We start from the raw sequence: 26,760 nt of genomic DNA, 5'->3' as shown, positions 1-26,760 counted from the left end.
TCATGGCTTGAAGTGTAGCCTTAGGAACAATAGAATCCAATACCTTCCATCGCTCAAGAGCATCACCATCCATCTTCAGTACTGCATAATTGACTTTCCGCGACTCCGTGAAGTTGCCCGAACAGAAAATATGTCTCATCTTATGCGACCATTATATGCACAATGTTGGGTCATCTCCTCATTGAAAGACAGGTGGTTTACGGTCAATGAATACTCTGAAGGCACTACCCCGCCCCTCGTCTGATTCTGTAGTGGGCTCCTTGCTCCACTCCCAGGTAACTGAGCGGCTCTCAGCTATCACCTCTCGTGGTTCCTTATTATCCTCTTCTTCATCCTTCGGGGCTAAAAGACCAGCAGCTCGCATAGCCTGCTGCATCCAATCCATTGCTTGATCGCGTCTTTGCAACTTAGCATCTTATGCCTCAAGCTGCTCCCGAAGGTCTGCAATGATAGCAGCACTCGCAGTGTTGCGCTCGCTACGTGTTGGTTGGGCTCGTGGGTGACGACCAACAGGTGGGGCCTAAAAAGCAAACGCTGACGTCTCTTGGGTACAGTTGACTTGGTCTCTAGCAATACCCCCAACAGTAGCATCCTCATCAGCGCGACATGCTCCTAAATAACAAAGAGTATTAGGTATACAAGAATTTTAGGAAGGGAAAGTTCAGAAAGTTACATATAGCAATCCTATATATCTCACCTCCCCCTATGATCCTAAATCACCTAATTTAGTCAGTCTACACTATGTGTCTGAACACCGACCTTTGTATTCAGTTCACTCACAGCATGACGCTGATATCAAATTGTAACATCATGATTTTTCACCCATTTTTTTTTATTTTCAAAACATTTATTTAACAGAGTACGTTACGAGAAGTCTTATTTAAAGTTTAAAAGAGATATCACCAATGTTATGTTTATTTTCAAAAGCATCATTCATCAAAATATAGTTCATAAACCAAATTAAAAACAGGTTCTCAAAAACAAGTGTTAAGGAAACTCCACAACATGTCCAAATGGTATCAATACTAAGACATAACCAGAATGTAACTACCCAAATTCCGCATCCTCACCAAGCCATCAAACTATGCTGCCTGTACCAATGCAAGGCAACAACAAAGAAAGAAACAAATGTCAATAAATTCTAACTGAGTTAACCATAAGTACAATGTTAGTAAAACACACATAGCATATCATCACATACAACTCATGAATCACATACCACACATACATCACACACACCATATACATCACATATATCGCATGCTCTTCACTAGAGTATCATTAGGGTCTACCGTTATTATTTATCTTTTAATATTTGACAATTAATAATTATTCCAAGCCCTGGGTCCATCACTAACCCACAAAGAAGATTTCCCACACATGTTTCCATCACTAACCTATAAGGAAGATTCCCTACACATGGGTCCATCACTAACCCGTAAGGTAAACATCCCGCACGTAGGTCCATCACTAACCTGAAGGCAAAACCTGTTCACTTCTAAGTAACCAGCCCAACCCTACCCTACTGGGTCCATCACTAACCTTGGGTCCATCACTAACCCAAGAGGTAAAAACCTCATTCACTACTAACATTATCGACTCGACCCAATGCACTAAGTGAGGCGTAGCTCTCACTCGTAACATTACTCCCGGTTTGCTACGTTTGCTACTCCGATGTTGCACATACAAGTATGCACGTTGTTGTTCGAGAGTGGTACTTGTCAATGTACCTATCATTTGAACTTCCCACTCAAACGTGATATTTGATCTAGCGCCATCACTATGCCAATATCACTCCAGTCCTTGAACACCATAGTGTCAATGAACCATGTCCCGATTGGTGATCTAGAAAAACCACTTGACATCTCCATTTGGCTTAAGCTCTTTTCCTCTAGGTATCTTCCAACCTGTAAGGCCCTCACAAGTATCCGGATAGGGTACACAGACACCTAAGTCTAGGTTGCTACCCTTTATGCCCCACTAAGTGTATTATCTTTTTTAATTAATAAATTATTAATTCATCACATAAGGATTACACTACAAACCTCCTTATGTAATCATGCTCAATTTCAATTAATAATATTAGATGGCATATTACTTTCATACTTCATATTATGTGAACGTGCAATAATGTATCACAAGTTAAGGCATTTTACATATTTTATATAATCTTTCTCATATCATCACTTCATCATTAGTACATATCATATCGCTAGCACACATTGTGCTAACCAACATAGACAAATATTACCAATAAATTACTTTATGCATATATAACACACAATCAACACAAATCTCTCCTTCTATCAAGGACCTATCACACCCTCACATAAAAATAGAAAAAAAAAGTATAGCATGAAGTAAACATCATTCAATTCAAAATATCATTCACAATTGGGGTACATGCAACCTAAACGGCCTAGGTTCATTCCAATCCCTCTAAGATGTGGAATCCCTAACAAGTACTTTAAACAACCACAAAGATTGACTCACCTTTGTCAAAAAACCCCCTTCCCACACTTCAAATCTTGTAGGACCTGAGGTATCAAACCTTCCGCTAGTTAAACACACACACACACACACACACACACACACACATATATATATATATATATATATATATATATATATATATATATATATATATATATATATATATATATACACATACATATATATATTACTAGAAGTTTACATGAGCAAATAATAGCATTTTACTACCCAAACATGCAAATTAGTCATTAGGCCAAATTTTCAGATTTTGACCAGAAACAACAGTCTGTTCAAGGCCACTTTAGCACCACTTAAACCACTAAAAATTTCAACTTTATTCCATATTCAGGTAGTTCATGCATTTATCTTTAAAATTACTACTCACACAGGTCCAACCGATGTTTTTACAATTTTCTATGAATTTTACAAGACAGCATGTCTGGGCAGATAATTTCTGACGAGTCAGTGAAAAAGATAATTTTGACCTTGGTGGGGTACAATATCAGATTTTGGGAAAACTCATGGACAAAATACACTCAAAAATAAAACTTTGAGAGTTCATAGATCATCAATCCGAGTTCTGAAAATGTTTCTGTATTTTTTTCAAAACAGGGACAGATTGGTAATTTTGCTGAATTTTCCAGCTTTGAATTTCAAGGACTTTTTGACCACTTAACCTCTTAATTAATAAAAAAAGCACCCAAAAAGATAAAAATTGAGTTCTTAACATTAGAAACTTGTCAAGAAACATTAATAGCAATTTCATCCTCACACCAAGGTTCAAATTAGTAATCAACAAAGAAAACAAGGTCTCCAAAACATGGAGTAATACATGAACAGGAATTAGGAATGGTTGAGGGTGTACATAACCAAGTTTTGACCGCAATAAACCATTAAAATAAACCCAAGAGAACTATAATTAAACATATGAACATTCAAATATTGTAAGGAGAAAGAAGATGTGATCAAAAACATCAAAAAAGAAGAAATTAGCAAGATGATCCATCAATTGGAAATGAAGTAACATAAAGACTTATAATAGAGAAGAATCGATCCCAAAATTCAATAGCATAGAAAAATCTCATCAATTTCCACTCTCCTTCTTGCGTCACCGATGAATTCTCCCCCTCCCTCCTTACGATTGTTTTTTTTTGTTGCTGCCCAACACTCCCCTACACGTTCGGCTCTTTTTTTTTGCTAATCGACGCACGCACACAAGAACATGGTTCATGAGTTGATCAATTTGTGCCAGCCTCCCTATGGGATCGTGACAAAAAGAAAAAGACAAATCCTTAATTCCTCATAAACCCATTGTTCAATCTCTTAGGGGGTTATGGACGAAAATTGCTAATTAGTCCCTCTATAATTAGTCCCTCCATTCCATTTAAACCTTCTTTATGAATTAAAATTACATTATTTGCCTCAAATCAATTTAATTATATTGTATGCCAGTTAAATATAAATTACTTCTTTTAGATATTAATTAATATCTCTTTTTTTAACTATTCCTTTTTACTAGTCGTAGAATCAAAATAGCTTAACTACAATCAATTCTCGAGTAACAGAAGTTTAGCGTCGTTAACGGAAGGACTTTCGGGTCGTTACATGAGTGGAACAAGGTAAGAAGTTTCTTTATAGAAACTAGATATAATCCGTGAGAGATTAAGAGTAATGGATATGTAAGGTATCGACGTAATCCACGAGGGATTCAAGAAAAAAAGAAGTGTCAAAGGATTTGAGATCCTTGTTGTTCCTTTATTGATAGATGTACTATGCTATGTGACAGTTTGTTTCTTAATGAGAATATATAAGTAAGGTGTGAGAAAGGATGATAAGAGTATAAGAAATGTAAAAAGATAAGGTGGGAGAGGGGGTGAGACGAGTAACGATTTGATATTGAGAAGAGTGTCAGAAGAGGTGTAAATAGAATAGGAAAAAAGCATGAGATGAGATGAATATAGAGCATGAGACGATTATGAAAAAAGATGGTAAAACATGAGATGAGAAGTGATGACGAAAGAATAGAGTGTGAGAATAATAGATTAGAATGCTAGATTATGAAGAGAAAGAAAGAAGAAAAGTAGAGTATAATTTCATGAAAATAGAGTATGATATAACTCACCAGACTTATGGTCTTAATATTGTAGATTTTTCATGTATTGCAGGTTCAGGTAGTAGTGGTTGTACAAGTGGAGTTGGAAGCACCAAGAACTTAGACTAGCAGTAGAGTTTATTTTTATTATACCCTTGTTGCTATATATTATGATTATAATCTTATTGTAAACCTGAAATAGCCTAGGTTGTATGATGTTTTTTGATTTTAGAATTCTGCACTTTTAGAGAAAACTCTAATAATCCCTAAAATATTTAGATGGAAATTTTTGGGTCCTTACATGAATTCATTGAAAAACATGAACCTCTGGGTTTGGAATAAGTCAAAACGTCGGTAAGGATGAAGGCACACAACAATACCTTTCTAAGGACATTAATTTCATACAATTTGGACATACTTACGATTTTATATGATTTTTCAAATATGGGAGACAGTTTTAGAATTTTGCAATAATAACAAGTTTAACCGTACTTTTTTTCCTACTCATTAAGTACTTAACTATTAAGCTCATGACCATTCAATTTGGTGAAATGCAAGTTCAAAACATGTATATTGAGATGTGTAGAAAAGATCCGACTTAAAACCCATATAACAACAACTAAAAGGAAGATTAGGGTTTAGCTTTCAATCTAAACCATTTAACACTTAATCCAATGAGAAAATGGATGAATAAGAGTTATAGCTCAGTCACCACGGATTGGTGGTGACTTGGTGGTGCATTGTGGTCTTATGGTGCTTAAAACTACATATCAAAGTGTATTGCTAGAAAAGGAAAGTGCTTAGATTCAAACTAAAATAGTCATGGAGTTGGAGCTCACAAGACCTCACCACCACTTAATGGTGGTGATGAGGTGATGGAGGGCGACGATAGTGGTGGCTAGTGGTGGTTCCTAGTGGTTGTGTGAGAAAAGAAGAAGAATAAATAAGATATATTATAAAGACGTATCTTACCTGTTTAAGAGCTCCAACCATGAACTCCTCTTCTGGCCACCGATCTCCGGTGACAATTCCAGTAGCTTCTCCCCTCCCCTATTCGGTGTTTCCTTGTTGTTTCTTTTTTGTTTCCTAATCTTCCCTCTCTCGTTGTCATTCTTTATTTTTTTTTTCACGTCACACAGAAACACAGATACACCATGGGTTATGGATTATACGAAATTATTAAAGAGGGTAAGGGTCAAATTTCCTTTTCTTTGGTTGCAAGGGAACCAAAAGTAGCCATTGTTTTTATTATTATGAAGAGGAATTTAGCTATTGGCAGCTTAGGTCCCTATGTGTAATATTTTTACAACTAAGATATGGGAAAACCTCATTTTAGTCCCACTAATTTATTTTAACCGCTTATCTAGAATATACTTTATTATAGGTTAAATATTTGTTTTAAAATTATTATTATGAATATTTATTATTTATTATTATTAATACTTTAATTATTTTAAGTATTAGTTAAATTTCAATAATGTTTACAAAATATCTCATATTTATTCAATTACCTTGTTAATTTAGAATATATTAAAACTTATTTATATCAATTATACTTAAATCTCCATAATTATTTCATTTTTAATAACTAAAATATCAATATATTTCCATTTTTTATGATTCTTAAATTTATATTCATCTATTAAATAATTAAACGGAGAACAGGGCATTGCAGATAGAATGAGGGATGCAAGGAAGCTATCGTCCTTGTAGGAACTAAACCATGGGCATCTTATCCCATGAACTGTACACTCTATTCCTATACTAGAGGCTGTATGGACACATTTGTGTGTTGTAAACGACTCCATACATTATTGTTTATTTTGATAATTTTGATTCCTTGTTATAATATTATACATACATACACACATACACACACACACACACACACACACACACACACATATATATATATATATATATATATATATATATATATATATACATATATATATATATATATATATATATATATATATATATATATATATATATATATAACATCTCAAAAATCATAACAAATTTTAAACTTTTTAAAACAACCGATTACTTAAAAAGTGTTTACAAAATCACTGTTTTCAAAATATTATTCGATTTAGAGTCTTCGAAGATCCATCAACATAAAAACCGACGATATGTACGGTCACGCCTTCGCATTGCCATGGTCCTTAGAAGTACCTCAAACAAAACTAAAAATGTAATGAGTTCCCCCAAAGTACCACCACGTGACTAAAACAAACAACTACATGCATAACTGATCCATCAGACTAATTGGAACGCCTCGCAAGGTCTACAACCTACCTAGACCGCACCCGAGCCTTCGACATGACTAGACCGCCTCGCAGGGCCTATAGCTATCTGTACCGGGCCTTTGGCCTAACCAGACCGCCTCGCAGGGCCTACAGTCTATCTGGACCGCCCCAAGTATCTTGGCCTTCGGCCCAAAGTAGGATCACCTCCAGCCAACCAACCATAACATGTCGAAATATACATAATAATCAATAACTAGCATATACAGGCAATCATACAGATCTAACAGATCACCACGGCATAACAACATCCTATAGACCAAGATATAGATCTAACAGATTACTAAAGCATAGCAACATCCTACATACCAGGGTACATATCTAACAGATCGCTACAACATAGTTACATTCTATATAACAGGATACATATCTAACAGATCACTATATCATAGCAACATCCTACATACTAGGATACAAATCTAACTGATCACTACAGCGTAGCGACATCATATATAACATGATACAGATCTAATAAATCACTATAGCATAACAACATCCTACATACAAGGATATAGATGTAACATATCACTACAGCATAGCAACATGCAGTAAACCATGATATCAATCCAATGGGCCGGCCTTGGTGCCTTCGACCGGTAAGTACAGTGAGGAAAACTCTCATCTGAGTCTGAACGATAGTTGATAAAGTACCGATGCTGATTCTCATCTCTAATCGTCACCTAACAATCCAAATGACCGATTCTCAAACACAATCCAAAATATCCAAAATATCCAAAATACCCTTAAGTCAAACTTGGTCAAAGTCAAAGTCAGCGATTCAACACAACCGAGTTGACTTATGCCTCGTACGTAGGGCGTACTCCGGAGGTATGCAGGGCGTACAAGCGTCTGAGGCATCGGGGCCATATTTTCATACGCGCAACGTACCCTACGGTACGCCCAGCGTACACAATTTCCCTCTTCTTGACGCATTCAACCCTTCATACTTCGACTTAAGGCTTCTAATTACAGATCCAAGGCTAAAATATCCTCAAGAGTCGTAATGTTTCCAACTTTATGACTTTACATGTCCATTAAGTGCCCAACACCAAAGATCCTAACCTCTTAATCCATTCAGACCATGCATGAGAAGAAACTAGTGTCAAAGATTACATTTTTATGACTCAAGAGGCTCCAAAACATCTAAAAGGACAAATCAAATGGATTAGAGTAACCCCTAATCATAATACCAAGCTTAGGGGACCAAAAGAACATAAAATCAAGCCCTAAACAAGATCTAAGTATAACTTCACCAAGTTAAGAACTCTATACCTCCAAGAGATGCCAAACGATGGTGTGATACTGGATCTAAGGTGCTTCACTCCTCCAAGATGGTCTCTACTTCCTTCTTTCTTCTTCAAAGGCACCAAATACGTACACTCAAGCTCAAAAATGCTCAAAAGGTAGATTAGGGTTGCAAAAACGTTTTGAGAGGATGCAAGATGATGAAAGGAACCAGGTTTGATAGTTAATGAAGAATAAATAGGGTCCAAACCCTAAATATTAGGGTTTGGGACTTCACCCTGTACGCCCAGTGTACGCAAATGTACACCCAGCATACATGGCTCTGCCCCACAATTCCAAAAATGGAAATAATAGCCCTTCTCATCTACAAGTCTTACCTTTTAAGGAACAAAATGCAATAAATCTCAATATAAGGGTCAAAGTGAAAGTGCCTCAAAACAAGATGTTATAATTCTCCCTCTGTTGACTTAGACTTCGTCCTTGAAGTCTGCTGCAGTAACTAACCCAGGGTAGTGTTCCCATATGTCCACCTCGGTTCACTAAGACGGTCCTCTCAGAACCCAATCCGAACTAAAAGTTAGCTCATTCAGGCGGCTTCCTACCCATACCATCCTTGACTTGCTAACTTTCATCACTAGATAAACCATTACAACCCTCCCATAATTTTGGAAATCCAATACCTCGAATGACTCTTAAGCAAGCAAAACTATCTCGGAATGCAGTTATTATCATATCTCTTTACAATCTGAACCATACGAAACCCTTCCGACCCTCACTTGCCTTGCTGATACCATTGGGGATTAGGACTCCTGACCATTCACTGTTCTTGAACACTTCATCCGAAAACAAGGCGGCTCCAAACATGAGCCTCAGTTAGATAACCAATACAGCGAAGCACATACAACACCAACATATTCCACAACTTCTTGACTATAAGACCAAAATTCTAGTGAGAATCACAGAGTCGGGGACTCTCAAAACTACAAACACCAAATCAACTCTATCCATATGCTTCTTAAGACTGGGAACCCATCCAGTATAAACTTCAAAACCCATATTCCAAGACTGATATCCATCCATTCGCTGAACCCACCCCTTGAATTTGACTATGATCACCACCAAACACGTGGAATGAAGTACTGAAAACACATCTATCGGGAATTTCAACTAATTCAAAATCCATAAGATGTACCAAAACCCTTAAATAAACCGTTGACTCCCTGACACGCCATTACCAACCCTACTCCTACGAGCAAAGATGAGAAATCCAAGAATTTTTGCATTTGCATCCAACCCTTATCAGCTTAGGTGTACCACCACCTGAAAAATCACTAGAGACATTCTCAATGAACTTCATGACTCGAAACTCCATAACCAATACCCAAACCTTGGTAACCAAACTCCTAGTAACAGATTGCGAACAAACATAATTTATATTGCAAACACTCCGAAAAGACTTTCTGATGCATGAATGATACTCCCAACAATCCTTAACTGCTCACTTCATCCAAACCAGCTGGTTCGTGAGTCTCCTGACTTCCATCAATGCGCTAACACCGAAAGTACCACAAGCAGAAGAAATAAACAATCATGATTACTGAGCTCACAACTTATGCCTGGAATACCCCTACAAGGTCCTCAACATAGGTCAGGATTGCCTCTGAGCCCACAACATGAGTTTGAAATGGCCTACCCAGTCCTCAGCCCATGCCTGGAATGCTCCCGGTATTACACCGACCCTATTGACATTCTATCATTTGCCTGGAAGCTTACGACCAGCACCACATGGGCCTAAAGATACTCAACCTCATTCCACTGCCTTTTAGGAACCCAATCAACATTCCTCTCAATGCTAACTGAGCACAACAATGCCATTCTCTTTTACCACGCATAATTCCTTTCATAGTACAAGCTGCCACCAACGCAAGATCCAGTGAAAACAGGGTCGCACACGACCCGAGAATAGGATAAACGATCGTGCTCTTGTTCCAATTCAACGGCTATAACCCAAATAAGAACCATGCATATACTTTGAACCAAGTACTCCATTTCTATCTCGTCCAACCCACGTACACCCCTCACGATAATATCTAATGAACTTATCCCAATACGCACCCTTAGGAAACCTATAACCTTACACAAAAGGGGCGAAGTACCAGAGTTCAAACGAAATGATGAACCTTAATCACTAATAAAAGACATCCTCATGAACGATCAAGACAAGATCCCATACCTTGATTGAGACTAAACAGAACCCATCAATACGTAACTATCTTGATAAAACTTTGAAGGTTATCCAGAAATGCTGCTAAAACTCTAGTTGGATCCGTCCAAATACCAACCCTGCCAACACGACATGCGAAAAATTAGATTCCACGCAGATCTAATGTATCATCGGGAAAGTGAGCTACACTGTCCCCACATTCTAGACTCCCAATAACCAAGTACATCTTCCAACTGATACAGTCAAACTTGATGATAGGTCGATGAATCCGTTGAAATTCAACTGATACAGTCCAACACTTCTGAAGAATCTTCGCTTTGATGATGTATGAAATGACTAATGATCGAGAATACATTGACACATAATCCACTGAACCAAAACCCATGCGGAGCTAAACATACCCATCTCTGAAAATGATTTATCGATCGACAACTGGCCAATCTAGATTGTAAATAACAAAGCATACAACGAGCTGACAAGTCCCTCAACCCAAACGATTGTAGCGCCTCCTCATCTATTCGTTGGCATCCCAGAAAGGAACCAATGGCTACAACGAGCTTCCTTGACCGACTAATTCTTGCTACAAGACAACTCGTGTATTTCCAAGATACATACATCCGATAGCCACTTGCTCTACATCCCTAACATGACCAAATTATAAACTGAAATCCTGCATACCCGCACCGTAGGTCCCTATGAACATTTCTTCTGAAACTGCAAAATCGAACAGAATGATTATCCTCCAAGCAGAATATGTAGTTCTCCACCATTGAGGGTTTGAACTACCACCCACTGGTGTTGTAACCAAACCATATCTCAAACAGGATCAACTAAGTACAAACCATCCCCGACTCTTGGAATGTATAACACATGCAGGATGATCTTCTAGATAAAGACCAAGCAAACCCTAAGAGATTCTAATTTTCAGATGAAGAACTTAGAAATTTTCCAATCATAACTACGTTTAACATTAAGGATTTCATGCAAACGCATAAGAAAACACCAACTTACTATCCAAAACATACATTCCTCTCCTGCAATCCCGACCGTCAATCTAGTACCTGACCTGCCTACATCCAAAGAAAACAGACCATTGATCGCATCACTAACCATCCATACCACATAAATTCTCCTACGCACTCCCACACTGATATACTTCCGCCAAACGCTAAAGCCAACTGGCCCCATGTTGAGTTTACATCCAAACTTTGAAAATCACATGTCTGCTCACTCCTTCTTGGAACTCGGAAAATTGAAAGGACATAGTCCTTTCCATTTATAGCAACATTCCAATCCATCAGTCAACCACTCAGCTTCCAACTAAAATCCTCAAGACGATCATGACAATCGTTTCCTTCTTAAGTCTTGCAACTCAATGCACGACCTCGATGAAAGCCCTCAAGACCTCAAAACCAACATACTCATCTTGGTCTACACCATTCCACCCTAACTGACATCACCACTGAGTCCCCAAACAATTACCAGACCCATCCTCATGCCTGAACAACCATAACCAAAAGATTGGCAGATACGGAACCACTGCCACAAATCTGTTGGATTAGTGTCTAAGCCCGTAACTATATTTGGTAAGTACTTGACCCGGTTGTGCATGGTCCTTTTGGGTTGCCTTCACCACAACAACTTAACAGGGTGATTTATAAAGAGAGAAGATATATTATTATATTAGTATATTATGAGAATAATATATTAAAGTAATAATAATATTATTTGATTAATATTAGTCATAAATTAATTAGGAATTAATTTGGTGACTGAAAGAGATTAGTTGAATAAAGGGGGCTTAAACTATCAAATGTGTGATAGTTGTGTATTTGGGCTATGAATCCTTATAGAACTAGGGGTGACCGAATTTAGGGTGTTTGGACTCCTTGAATTCGTCCAAGCCTTAATCTAGAAGGATCCTTGGATTCCTTAGGGCCTAAGTTATTCAATTAGGGTTAAGGAAGTAACCCTAGTAGCTCATAGTATAAATAGACCCTATGGGTTGAGGAAATCGGCTAGCCTTGCTTCTTTGGGAACCCTAGAGCCGATTTCACACCTCTCCTCTCTCTCCAAATCATCCTCTTGCTAGTTGGTGTTTTTAAGCCATTAGAGGAGTGACAATTGTGACTCTAAGCTCCAAGAACAAGAAGATTCAAGCAAGCAACTTAAGGTATTCTTCTAGATCTGATTTCACGTGATATGATTCCATTGTAACCTCTAGATCTACTATTGTAAGTCTTGGATACATTGCATGTTCAATTAGAGAAACCTAGATCCAAGCATTAGGGTTTTCATGTGCACATAGGAAAGTTCTTATGGCTCAAACCCATCAGTGGTATCAGAGCTTTGATTGATTTCTATTGAATTGATGCATTGTTTGATTGTTCTTGCCATGAAAAATTGTTTTTTTGTTCTATTGACTGACAGACTCGGCGAGTCCCATTGTGGACTCGGTGAGTAGGATGAACTCGGCGAGTCCATAATGGGGCTCGGCTAGTCGAATCGTCTGTCTGATAGATTTTCGGGATTTCTTGTTGTTTTGCTTGAGGATACTTGCCTAAATTGTTTTGGGACCATAAAATCTGAATTTTATCATATGTTTGACTGTATCCTTGACAAAACAAAAGATTATTACCATTTGATTAAATAATAATTTCCTTATTTGATAATAATTGATTATTTGAATTAGTTGGTAAATTGTCTTGCAAGTAATATTGACTAGGTCAAATCTAGATAATCATTAAATTAATTAGTTGATTTATATTATTTGTTATTTGATCCTTTATGTTTTGAAAAGTTCAAAACTTGTCCTCAAATTTTGAAATTTAAAGTTTTGTGATTAAAAGTTTTAATTTGGACTATTTAAATTTCAAACCTTATAATTTTACAAGTTTTAAAATTCAACCCTATACTTATAATATTATAAGATTAATATATATGTATAACTTAAATGATAGTCTTACCGTTAGTAGGCCTCATTCATGAAGCCGATCTATAAGGGGAGTATAAGGTTATGGCCTATAAAATGGCCGTTTAATGGGTGTCCATTCTCACCCACCGCTTCCTTGATTGGTGGAGGGTCGTTAGCCGAACGGGTAGGATCCGGAAAATCTTTCCTCATTAAAAGTATAATGAATCTATAAAAAGTAACTAAAATGTTTTCATAAAATTCCCAATCTTAGTTACTTTAGGAAAAAAGTGAATTTGATGCAATTCCATGAAATTACACTTTGTACCCTTGCTAAGACATTAATGGAGTGTGTGTGGTTAACCGGAACATTAATTGGATTCTCAGCAAAGGTGGCAAGGGGTGACTCATTGTTTGTCATAGTTCGATGGAGCGTGTGTGGTTAACCGGCACATCGAATGGGTGACTGTAACAATGAGGGTGCCATCTACATTTGCATGGTTATTCACACCCACTTTGTGATCAGCGGCATCCCAGTCACAAACGAGAGGGGCATATCGAGATTTAAACATGCCATTGAAAAGTTTAATGTATCTCAAAAGATCTAGGAGTTTTTCAATACATTTAAAACCTAATTTCTTTTTCGTTTTTCATGGTGGAGAATTAGTGAATCGACATTCACTTGCCTTCAAATTATTTACTTGTTAGATTACGACATCCCTTTTCTAATTTGTAAATAATGTTGTTGGTTCCTAGCCCTAATTTCTCATTTGGGTGATTAATTGGGGAAATTCTTTTCTAATCAACTTTGTTCTTTTTCCTTTTCAGATGTCGAACGCAAACAACAACGCTTCTGGGTCAAACTCCTCTGGTTCATTCTCACTCATGAACTTGTGTGGGAAAGTGATCTTCGATGGGACCAATTTCAGTAATTCGATCCGCAACATTCGCATGGTCATTCGCTACGAGGAAAAAGAAGATGTCCTCGACGAGAAGCTAAAGGAGATTGATATCGAAACTGCTACTGCCGATGAGATTGCGGCCTACGAGGCCCACGAGCGTGATGCCACGAAAGTCCATTGCATCATGCTCGCGAATATGACTGCTGAACTCCAAAAGTCCTATGAGGACAAGTACCCCTATGAGATGTATCAGGATCTGTTGGAACGCTACCACCAGAGTGCTAGGCAAGAGAGGTATGAGATCATCACTTTGATGATCACTACCAAAATGGGTAGTGGAGAGTCCCTTACCGCCCATCTGCAAAAGATGCAGAGATATGTTGATCGCCTGCTGAAGTTGAATGTGAACTTCGATGAAGAGCTAGAAATTGACATCATCCTTCACTCATTGCCTTCCTGCTATAGCCAGTTCCGCATGATCTACCACATGAACAAGGAAGAGTTCTCCTTGAGCAAGCTTCAGGGCTTGTTGAGGACTGCTGAGAGCAACCGCAAGGATAAAACTGTTGCATCACTTCCTACTCCAGCTGCTGCCCCTATCTTGGCAATAGGGCAAGGGAAAGGTAAGAAGAGGAAGGCCTCTTCAAGGGGCCACCACAAGGGAAAGTCCCAAGATGGCACCTCTTCTAGTGGAACCAAAGTCGGTTCTGCTAAGCCCAACTCTAACCCTAAGCAGGCAGAGTGCCACCACTGCCATAAGATAGGACATTGGAAGAGAAGCTGCCCAGAGTATCTGCAAGCCATCAAGGATGGGAAGATCAAGCCATCTTTCGCAGGTATTTACACAATTAAATCTAATAGTTTATCACATGCTACTTCTTGGGTTCTTGATACAGGATGTGGTTATCACATATGCTCTGATTTGCAGGGACTAAAAGGAAATAGGGATGTGGAGCGTGGAAGGATGAATCTGATCATGGGAAACAGAAGATCGTGGCCTGTGACCAAGATTGGAGTATACTCCTTAGTGCTTAGTAATGGTTTAGATTTAAATTTGAATAATTGTTGCTATTCGCCAGATATGGCTAGAAAGATCATTTCATTTCATGGTTTATATAAACAAGGTTTTAGATATTCATTTGATAATGAAAAGGGTTCTATTTATGCTTATTTTAATAATGTTTTATATTTTGAAGCATTGCCTTGTAATGGAATATATGAAACTGTGATGGTTGTAGACAACTTAGGAAATGATGTGTTGTGTGTGGATTCTTCCAATAGTATGGATAAAGCATGATTGTGGCATTGTTGTCTTGGACATGTCAACAAGAAACGCATAGCCCAACTCCAAAAGGATGGAGTGTTGGAGTCATTCGACCTTAGGGACGATGACGTGTGCGAATCTTGTTTACTTGGAAAGATGACCAAGTCACCCTTCACTGGCACTTGTGCGAGTGGTGAGGGTTTATTGGATCTCATACATACAGATGTATGTGGGCCCTTTAGATCCATCACAAGGGATGCGAATCGCTTCTATGTGACTTTTACAGATGATTATACCAGATATGGGTATATCTACTTGATCAAGCACAAGTCAGAAACCTTTGAAAAGTTCAAAGAGTTTAAACAAGAAGTGGAGAATCAGTTGGGTAGGAAAATCAAGATGCTTCGATATGATCGAGGTGGAGAGTACCTAAGTCTTGAGTTCCACGACTACCTCAAGGAATGTGGAATAGTTTCACAATTGACGCCACCTAGGACACCACAATTGAATGGTGTAGCTGAGAGGCGTAATCGAACCTTGCTAGACATGGTTCGTTCCATGATGATTCGTGCTTCACTACCCATCTCATTCTGGGGGTATGCCTCACAGACTGCCGCCCATGTCCCTAACTTAGTACCTACGAAGAAGGTTGCCAAAACACCTCACGAGATGTGGACAGGGAAGGCTCCCTCGTTAGCACATATCAAGGTTTGGGGTTGCGAGGTTTTCGTAAGACGGGAAACTCACGACAAGCTCGAACCTCGTAGTGAGCGATGTATTTTCATCGGTTACCCACAGAAATCCTTTGGATATCTCTTCTACAGACCAAGTGACAATGTTGTCTTCGTTGCGAGGAGAGGGGTTTTCCGAGAGCGAGAACTCATAAGCCAAGGAGACAGTGGGAGGCAAATCGATCTTGAAGAGCTTCAAGAGTCGAGCGATGAAGGAACCTCTAACACTAGCACTCAACCCGAGGAGGAAACTCCAGTTGAACTGATTGACGAGTCGTTACCTCTCAGACGTTCCGAAAGGGTTAGTGTTCCACCCCAGTTTTATGGTTTTCATATCACTATGGAAGGGGATACGTTCATTAGTGATAGTACACTAGTGAATATGGACGAACCTAACAGCTATAAGGAAGCCATGGCAGGCCCGGAGTCTGCGAAATGGAAAGAGGCTATGGATAGCGAGATCCAATCCATGTATGACAACCAAGTTTGGAATTTGGTTGACAATGTACCAGGTCGTAAGACGGTCGGGTGCAAGTGGATCTTAAAGAAGAAGACTGACGTGGATGTGAACGTGCATACTTATAAGGCGCGATTAGTTGCGAAGGGTTTCACTCAAACTCCTGGAGTTGACTACGACGAAACCTTCTCACCAGTTACGAAGATAAAGTCTATCAGGGTGATGCTGGCCAGTGCTGCATTTCATGACTATGAAATATAGCAGATGGATGTCAAAACCGCTTTCCTTAATGGGAAGTTGGTTGAGGATGTTTACATGGCTCAGCCAGAGGGTTTTGTCAATGCGAAGCATCCCAATAAAGTGTGTAAGCTTGAGAAGTCCATTTATGGACTTAAGCAAACGTCTCGCAGATGGAATCTTTGTTTTGACGAGAACGTCAAAGAGTTTGGTTTTCTGCGAAGCGAAGATGAATCGTGTGTATATGTCAAAGCCAGTGGGAGTGTAGTAAGCTTTCTCGTATTATATGTCGATGACATACTACTCATAGAAAACGAGATTCCGACATTGCAGGAGGTTAAGTCCTGGCGCGGGAAGTGCTTCGCTATGAAGGACCTCGGAGAGGCTTCCTATATTCTGGGAATAAGGATAGTGAGAGACAGAAGTAAGAGACTAATAGGACTTAGTCAGAATACTTACTTGGACAAGGTACTAAAACGTTTTAGTATGGAGAATTCAAAGAAAGGGGAGTTACCAATCCAGATTAATGTCAAGCTGAGTAAGACTCAGAGTCCGAGTACTGAAGTGGAGATAGCAGAGATGAGCCGAGTACCATACGCTTCCGCAGTTGGCTCAATCATGTATGCTATGACTTGTACTCGCCCTGATGTGGCCTTCACTTTGAGCATGGTCAGCAGATATTAAGGGAACCCTGGCAGAGCACATTGGAACGCGGTCAAGAATATTCTTAAGTACCTTCGGAGGACCAAGGAATGGTTTCTAGTCCTCGGTGGGAGTGATGACTTAAAGGTGCGAGGGTACAGTGACGCCAGTTTTCAGACCGACAGGGACAACTACCATTCACAGTCGAGTTGGTTCTTTACCCTCAATAGAGGAGCAGTGACTTGGAAAAGTTCCAAACAGGAAACCGTAGCTGATTCAACGTGCGAATCAGAGTACATTGCAGCGAGCGAAGCGTCAAAGGAGGCGATATGGTTGAAGAACTTCATTGGAGACCTTGGAGTTGTGCCAGCCATAAAGGAGCCCATGGAGATTTTCTGCGATAATGAAGGAGCAGTTTCCTTGACCAAGGAACCAAGGGATCACGGTAGATCTCGACATATCGACAAAAAATATCACTTTATTCGACATCGGGTGGAAGAGGGACTCCTCGTAGTGAAGAGGGTATCGTCAGAGGATAACCAAGTAGATCCGCTTACGAGGGGACTAAGCAGGGTTAAGCATTTGCAGCACGCTAGGAGCATTGGGCTGAAGAACGATATTAGTTTAGATTAGATAGTTTGTAAACGTGTAATAGATAAGTTGTTATTAACATTTGATGATTAAATAAAAGTGTATTATTTATTAGTAATGTTACTGTCTTATGTTAATCTTTTACCTATTGTTTCATCTTTGCATGTTTTGACTTCCTGAATAATTGAGTTATTTGATAATAATCGAATTATTCAAACGGCCCACAGTCGTTCATATGTTGGAAGTAGATATGAATGAAGACTGTCATGAATTGGTGTGTAGATTGTCTGAAGTGTATCAGACATAGCAAAAGTTTGCTACAACGTTCATGAGTGCTTATGAACTTGGTTTGAGCATTAGAATAAACCCGCACTTGCTGGAATCACTTCATGGAATTTATCACGAGTGATCGCAAGATGGTAATATCATATGGTCTTAAAGCCTAGATATATGTTTTATTGTTTGCTAATTGGTTGTGCGTTGATAATGCGTAAACGCATTAGTAACTTGATGTTATAAAACGCATTGTTGTGTATGATTTGATTAGTGGATAATAAATGCATATAAGTCGAAGTTTATCTGTTCCTTTTATCCTAAGAGGGTAAAAGCGATATCAGGGCCCCTCGATGATTTGATTTGACTTATGTGCCGGGCCCGGTCAGGACTGAATTGATGTGTTCAATTAAGTTCTATGTCAAATGTATCTGAGACCGAGAAATCAATTGCTGGACAATAGGTATGACCATGTTCCATGTGATTGTCCGCACGATATCTAGACTAGAGGATTATACGATCCCTTATCTGAAGGACAGGTTACTGATAAGATCAGAGTTTGACAGCGTCTTTGAGAGCTACGATTGCTAATCGGATTAGGCTTGCATTTATATTTACTAAACTTATCCAAGTAGGAGACTGTTGGATTAGTGTCTAAGCCTGTAACTATATTTGGTAAGTACTTGACCCGGTTGTGCATGGTCCTTTTGGGTTGCCTTCACCACAGCAACTTGACAGGTTGATTTATAAAGAGAGAAAATATATTATTATATTAGTATATTATGAGAATGATATATTAAAGGAATAATAATATTATTTGATTAATATTAGTCATAAATTAATTAGGAATTAATTTGGTGACTGAAAGAGATTAATTGAATAAAGGGGGCTTAAACTGTCAAATGTGTGATAGTTGTGTATTTGGGCTATGAATCCTTATAGAACTAGGGGTGGCCGAATTTAGGGTGTTTGGACTCCTTGAATTCGTCCAAGCCTTAATCTAGAAGGATACTTGGATTGCTTAGGGCCTAAGTTATTCAATTAGGGTTAAGGAAGTAACCCTAGTAGCTCATAGTATAAATAGACCCTATGGGTTGAGGAAATCGGCTAGCCTTGCTTGCTTGGGAACCCTAGAGATGATATCACACCTCTCCTCTCTCTCCAAATCATCCTCTTGCTAGTTGGTGTTTGTAACCCATTAGAGGAGTGACAATTGTGACTCTAAGCTCCAAGAACAATAAGATTCAAGCAAGCAACTTAAGGTATTCTTCTAGATCTGATTTCACATGATATGATTCCATTGTAACCTCTAGATCTACTATTGTAAGTCTTGGATACATTGCATGTTCAATTAGAGAAACCTAGATCCAAGCATTAGGGTTTGCATGTGCACATAGGAAAGTTCTTATGGCTCAAACCCATCAGAATCATGGTATCAAACCCTGCTATCTTCCCCAACCAACCCCTAGAATCTCCGAAATCTTCCTCGATTCAAGTATGGATCCTGTGCTTCTAGTAGTACGGGCCCAATACTACCTTTCATGCCTACCCATATACTTTCCTCAAGAATCATCTCGGGTCCTCTAAGACACTTACTCATAATAGTACTCCCAATAACTGCTCAATAGCATAGCAACCGCACTAAATTAATTCCTAGGCTCCCCTAGGATCGACATCTCAGCCTACCATCAACTGCCCAAACGACCGCCCATTGGTGCCAGTTAACTACTGGATGAATGCAATCACATGCAACATAACTTAAACAATCTTAGATTAAAAGATTTAACCCGACAATGGTTGGACTCAGACAAGAGCTGTGTATTAGGACCAAATCCTTTACCCTAAAATTATTTAACTCATGCAACATGTGACTTAATGTATTCAATTAGTAGTTATTTCAAACCTGAAGGAGTCACAACAATCAGTAATAAAACTCTATAGGAAATACGACATCATTAATCGGGCAACTCTATCAAGCAACTCCTGAAGATCCTTATCTTACAACTAGCATGTTGTTCTATCATAAACAAAATATCAGATAACAATGTTGGTAACTTTGGTATACTTAATGGCTCTGACTGCTCGTACACATCACATCATTTCTTGATTATTTTTTTAAAAAACCATTTTGAAAATCATTTTCAAAACTTTTGCAGTTCCTTAGTTTTTATTGATCAACTAATTTGTTATGAAAAATACTAACGATTCGATATTAGTTTTCAAAACTAACTGTTTGATTGTTTGCTTATTAAGATTGAACTACAACATTCACCAGGCGATCGCTATTATTTCAATGTCGAAAAGTGTTTTTATCAAATTGCATCGATGTAGGGTGTGTTCAGAAAAACTAGTTAATAAGGGTAACAAGTTGCGAGTTGTGGGTTGTGGGTAGGTAGTAGCTTGTAGCGTTGTGTTAAACGATACGAGAGATAATTTTTAGATTTACAGTGGTTTGTTTAAATTAAACGCTAAAATCGTGTAGTGTCAATGATAATTTTTTTTTCAAAACAGAACGTTCTGTTAAACATCAGAAGCATTTGGTAGTAAATTTATTTTTTGATTATTCCTGTACGTTAAAAAATAAATAAATAAATAATAATAATAATAATAATAATAATAATAATAATAATAAATTATAAGACAATACACAAAAAAAACAAAAAGTAATCGGACCCTAAAGCACTTAGCAAATTTATTAACTTCAATAATGGATCTGGGTATATATCACTAACGCAAGTATATAACTAGGTCATAAGATTTGCCGTCTAGAGCATTTCGACGTTCACATCACGACGAAAATTCATAGTCATATGGGGATATTCGTGGAGAATATTATTTTGAATAATTACTAAACATCTTCTAACTAGGGTATATTATGAATAGATGTCAAGATCGGACATCGTTTAAGTTATTCATTTTAATGTAATTATGTGCATGTTGTGATGTGCTTATCCATTGAAGGTCTAATCTTTTCGAAATTTGGTAATTTCCATTTGCCTCCTAGAGTTTTACCTAACTACATTATAAGCCCTAGCTAGGACTTCATATATTCTTATGTATTTTATGTTACTGATATCGTATTATATCTTTCGTCCAAAAATTATAGTCTATCTTTCTTTTTTAGTTTTTTTTTTCTCAAAATAATAGTCCACTTTTAAAAATAAATAATATTTTTACCAAAACATTCTCTCTTTATTACTTAACCAACTAAACATTTAATGGAACATTAAATACAAAGTAACCATAAAATTGTTATTTTATTATATAAAGTTAGTGGTATTTTAATATTTTTTTAATCTGTCTGTTTTTTTCTGTAGACAATAATTTTGGAACGGAGTGAATATATATTTTTTTTAATGTATTTTACTTTATTTATGCTTATATAATTTTGATCACATCTTCACCGAGAGATGGTTTGAATACTTTCTCGACAATTCTTTAATTTCTTTTCATATTTAGCATGAGTCAAATCGACAGGGTGTTTGAGTAAATACTACAAAATTGAAGGTCTAATACGACAATCTTACGCTTTGTGTTTCTATATAAATAGCTGCCTAAACAGCATTTAGTTTAAACTATAACTAACTAGAGTATTATGAGCTACGAGAATTATGACCCATGTTTCCCGGATCAACCAGTTGTCGATCAATACCTCCCGGTCTGGGCTAATCTTCCCGCCTTCCGGTCCAAGCCGGCTTTCATATGGGCAGAAGACGGTCTGCCCGGTTTGCAGTGCTCCAGTCTCACTTATGAGGGGCTAAACAACTCAGTCTACTCGATTTCCTCTCAATTTCAACAATCCTTTCAGAGAGGTGACACCCTCGTTATCTTATGTTCCCCTGGACTCGAGCTTGTTCAGATTCTATTTGCATGTCAACGTGCTGGACTCACATCGGTGCCAGTTATCCCTCCAAACCCAACTTTTTCAAACAACGATCACCATCACCTCATTCGTGTTTTGTCTCAAACACAACCAAAAGCAGCTATTGCAAACCGGGGTTACATTGCAAAGGTTCAAGAATACTTAAACCTTTCTGGCTCCGAAAACCCCTTTTCTAAACTATTGCACAATTTGTTGTGGATATCGGTGGAAAATCTTATGGAGATAAATGTAAGCTCATATCATAACTTACATTTATCGTATCCCGGTTGCAAGGTAGACGAGGTGTACTTGGTCCAGTACACCTCTGGTGCAACCGGGATACCTAAGCCTGTCTTGGTGACAGCTGGAGCAGCTGCTCATAACGTTAGATTGGCAAGAAAATCCTACGACCTTCATCCAAATAGCGTCATAACCTCGTGGCTACCACAGTACCATGATTGTGGGCTTATGTTTCTCTTGTTAACAATTGTTTCAGGAGCGACTTGTGTGTTAACCTCACCTAACGCGTTCATTACCCGACCTAGGCTTTGGCTTGAGTTGATAACCAAGTTCAAGGCAACTTGCACTCCGGTACCCTCTTTCACATTGCCATTGGTCATGAAACGTGGTCAAGTGTTTGATAACAGACTCCTTCCTGTTAACCTAACCACCATGAAAAACTTGATAATCATCAATGAACCAATATACCATAAACCAGTTGAGCAATTTGTGGAAATGTTGAGCCCATTTGGTCTAAAGGCTTCCTCGATTTGTCCATCCTATGGGCTAGCTGAGAATTGCACTTTTGTCTCAACAGCATGGAGATCAAGAGTGCAAGAAACTGATATCCCTACCCATAAGAAGCTATTACCAAGTGCTTGCCTGAAGTACGATGAAGAAGAGGAATATGAAGATCAAATGAATATGGTAATCGTCAATGACGAAACAAATGAGCTGGTGGAAGATGGTATCGAAGGTGAGATATGGATTGCTTCTTCCCCAAGCAATGCATCGGGCTACTTGAGCCACCCATCTTTAACTCAAGAAGTTTTTCAGAGTAGGTTGAAAGGAAGATTCAGCCATGAACGTTTCATTAGAACAGGTGACAGAGGGATCATCAAAGGCGCTGAGAGATTCCTGTATGTGACAGGTCGTTGCTCGGACATTATAAAACATGAAAACAGGGTCGAAACTCATGCTCATTATCTGGAGACTGCAGCATTCGAATCGTGTATAAGGTTTCTACGTGGAGGATGTATTGTAGCCTTTGATGTTCATGGGGATACAACAGCTATTGTTGCAGAGATGCAGAAGAGTAGTGAGGAAAACGAAAGTATGTTTAGAGGAATATGTGAAGGAATAAGAGGTTTTGTGATGAAGGAAGAGGGTATCCAGGTAGGGTTGGTTGCCCTAGTGAAGAGTGGAAGTATTCCAAAAACAACGTCTGGAAAGATACAACGATGGCTTGCTAAAGAAAGATTCTTGAGTGGAAAAATGGAAGTGCTGATGAAGATGAAGTTTAGTAAAGAAGAGGATGAAGAATTCAAGAAATCTTTCCTGAAAAATCTTATGATTGATAAGTGGGAAAGTAAAAAGGTTTTATTATACAGTAATTTATGAAAATGTTGAAGGTAAGCTTGTTACGACTTATGATAATTTCAAAACCATGGTATATCCCTCGTATGCCATTAATTAAATATCGCACGAAATAAAAGTTACATATTTAAGAAATGAGATGCTAGTCTGTGATAACGGTTTTTGTATCATCGAACTGATGTCACATATGAAATGCTGTCGAAGAACATGAATTAAACAAAGTAATTGTTCGTCAAAACTTATGATATAACTAATTCTACTTTCACCTTTCATCCAATTATAAGAATAATTCTCCTTTCAGCTTAATTTCATCCAATTATAAGATATATTAAAAAGCTCAGTGTAACATTATAATAACATATTGCAGGGTATTAAAATATAATCCAAATTACACGTTTGATGGTTTTCACACTGTAAAATTCGTTTTTTATGAATTGTACGTTTCTATACTGTTCCAAGAGGCTTAGGGAAAGAAACCACTTAATTTTTTTGTTCTATTGAAGATTTCAATAGACATTCAACTTCATTGAACACCAGTGTGTCATACAATTATAATTGAGTTAATCCATTAATAGCAATTAGACATTTCATATCATTTGGGCATTATGGATGCTCGAACATTCATGGTTGGTGAAATGAAGTAGCCTTATACTACAAGAATAACCATGTGTACAGACGACACCTATCCCGATGGCATTTGTCGTCAGTAAAAGTCTAGCTAGCTATGCCGACGACATGTCGTCGGCACAGTTTTTTCCAACTTTGACCCCATTTGTGTGACCGGAAAGGCTAAGAAGACGACATGTTGTCATCGTAGATTTGGCGGGAAGGGGAAAAAGTTCGTGGTATATTGAATACTTATACCGACGACATGTCGTCGGTATAGGCTATTAAAAAATTAATTTCAGTTTATTTATATTATGTGTCGCACGGAAAAAAACGGTGTCATTTTCTTAAGCCTATGTCGGCGACATGTCGTCGGCACAAAAATGGGGTGATCCGCGTGAAATAGTTGTCCCGACGATGTGTCGTCGGTAAAAATGTTTTTTTTTTTTAATTTATTTTTTTAATGACGTAAATAAGAAACGATGTAGTTTTGGTTTCCATATACCAACGACTTGTCGTCAGCATAGGGTTTAGCTTTAACAAAGCACGAACCTGGTTCATTTTGCAGAAATCGAAACCCTTCACTTTGTCTCTCGTGCTGTCGGCGACACAAACGTCCTCCGGCCACTCCCCTTCACCGGTGACTAAAAGGTATGGTTCTTGGTCCTTGTTTTCTTCTTAGTTGGTTATTGCTCGAGTTTTAACTCCGATTTTGGGGATATTTTCCGATTGTTGGAGCCCTTAATTCACAGCCTTCACCATTTTTGAAGTATCATCCGACAACAACCTGCACCACCGCCGGAGAAACTTATTGTAACACCCGTTTATTTATTAAATAAATAAATAAAATAACGAATGAATAGTATCCCTAAAATAACTAATTATATACCAAAGGATGGTCTCGAGGGGCCAATTGTCATAAATTTAGAAGTTGAGGGCTGAAGGGTAAATTCTGGACCTTAATTGAAAAGAATTTGTCAAGAAAGGGGCGGTTTTGTAAATTTTGGATTAGTTTCGCAAAGATTTTAGAAGACAAGGGCTGTTTAGTAAATCCGGACTTATTATGCAAGAAATTTACGTATTCAGGGTTTGAAAGGTAAATATTGGCTCTGCTTTGAAAGAAAATATGAAGGGAGGGACTGTTATTGTCAATATGGGAAACATTTTGATGAAGCGGGTATTAAGGGTTCTAAACCCTAACCGTATCGACCATTCTTATACAGCCGTCACCCTCCAACCTTATACCTCCCTCCAGCCGCCACCATTCACCTCTTCAATCACCGACGCCCTTCAATCGTGTTCCGATCCGGCGAGTCCAGCCGACTGCCGCCGATGCCTCGCCATCCAAACGCCTTAGCGACCACCGAAGCCACCGCTGCAACCATTGGAACGACCTCAATCGTTGCTGCTTCGCCGGGGGTTGCCTCTGTCGCAGCCCCGCTACCGGAAACGATGTGTTCGCTGAGACCGCCGCCAAGATCGACGATCGACTGGGGTTTTGCTGCTGCGAGCGTCGTGAGTGACCGGAAGATCGATGGTAAGCCCATCTGCCTTCCACCGCTGCTTTATCTCGTCACCATCAGCCACCATGGGTGGTGGGTGTGAGTTCGTGTGGCGGTTAGCTTGCTGTCACCGGAAACGAGCTCCTGAAGGCCACTATCTGCCCACCACCGTCAAGACCGCCGCTGCCACCTCTCCATGGTGCTGCCGAACCTACTACTGCCATGTGTTTTCTGCCACCCTTGACCACCGTGTGTGGGTGGCAGCGGGTATTCACTAGGTGTGAGTCTATTTTCCGATGGAGTGTAGCATGAAGTGTGTGTGTGTGTGTTATGCATAACCAGGAAATCGAGGATTAGCCACCGCCACCATCTGCCGCCGCCGGCCACCACAAGGTGGCTGTGTGTGTGTTTATCTTTTAGTGTATGTTTATATTTGAGATTTAGTCTTGTAAAATGTAATAAAAAATGGAATAATAGAAATCTCAAACCACCATCGTAGGGTGGTGGCTGCCGCCTCCTGCCGCCACCGGCCGCCGTGTCGGGTGGCGGTGTGCTTGTTGTGTTTGACTCGTTGGATGTTTGGACAGAGGGACTAAAACCCTAATGGGCCTAATAAACCCTAATGGGCCCAATGAAGCTTAATGGACCCAAAAGCCCAAACATGTGACTAATGGGCTTAATAAACTCTAATGGGCTTATGGACTTGATTGTGGGCCTATTGGGCTAATATGGGTTGGAAACCCTAATTAGGGTTTGGAAAACCCTAATGCAATGAAACCCTAATTTGGCGAATTAACCGGGACACACAGGAATTATTTAATAA

At 38.7% G+C, this 26,760-nt stretch overlaps 1 protein-coding gene across 1 annotated transcript; it reads left to right on the top strand.

Moving 5' to 3' along the window:
- The first annotated feature begins 21,966 nt into the window (after positions 1-21,966).
- LOC145105973 (uncharacterized) lies at positions 21,967-23,853 on the top strand. The gene has a single exon (XM_079043032.1). The coding sequence runs from the start codon at positions 21,967-21,969 to the stop codon at positions 23,851-23,853; it is 1,887 nt and encodes a 628-aa protein (XP_078899158.1).
- The last annotated feature ends 2,907 nt before the right edge of the window (positions 23,854-26,760 follow it).

The sequence above is a fragment of the Lactuca virosa genome, chromosome 4 (genome assembly GCF_052849685.1).
Source record: "Lactuca virosa cultivar CGN04683 chromosome 4, Lactuca_virosa_CGN04683_v6, whole genome shotgun sequence".
NCBI lineage: Eukaryota > Viridiplantae > Streptophyta > Magnoliopsida > Asterales > Asteraceae > Lactuca > Lactuca virosa.
The sequence above is the reverse complement of the archived record's forward strand: the minus strand, read 5'-3'. Positions and strand labels throughout refer to the sequence as shown.

Excerpts from the sequence above, each read along its gene's own strand:
- LOC145105973 (XM_079043032.1), top strand. The coding sequence starts at position 21,967 with ATGAGCTACGAGAATTATGACCCATGTTTCCCGGATCAACCAGTTGTC.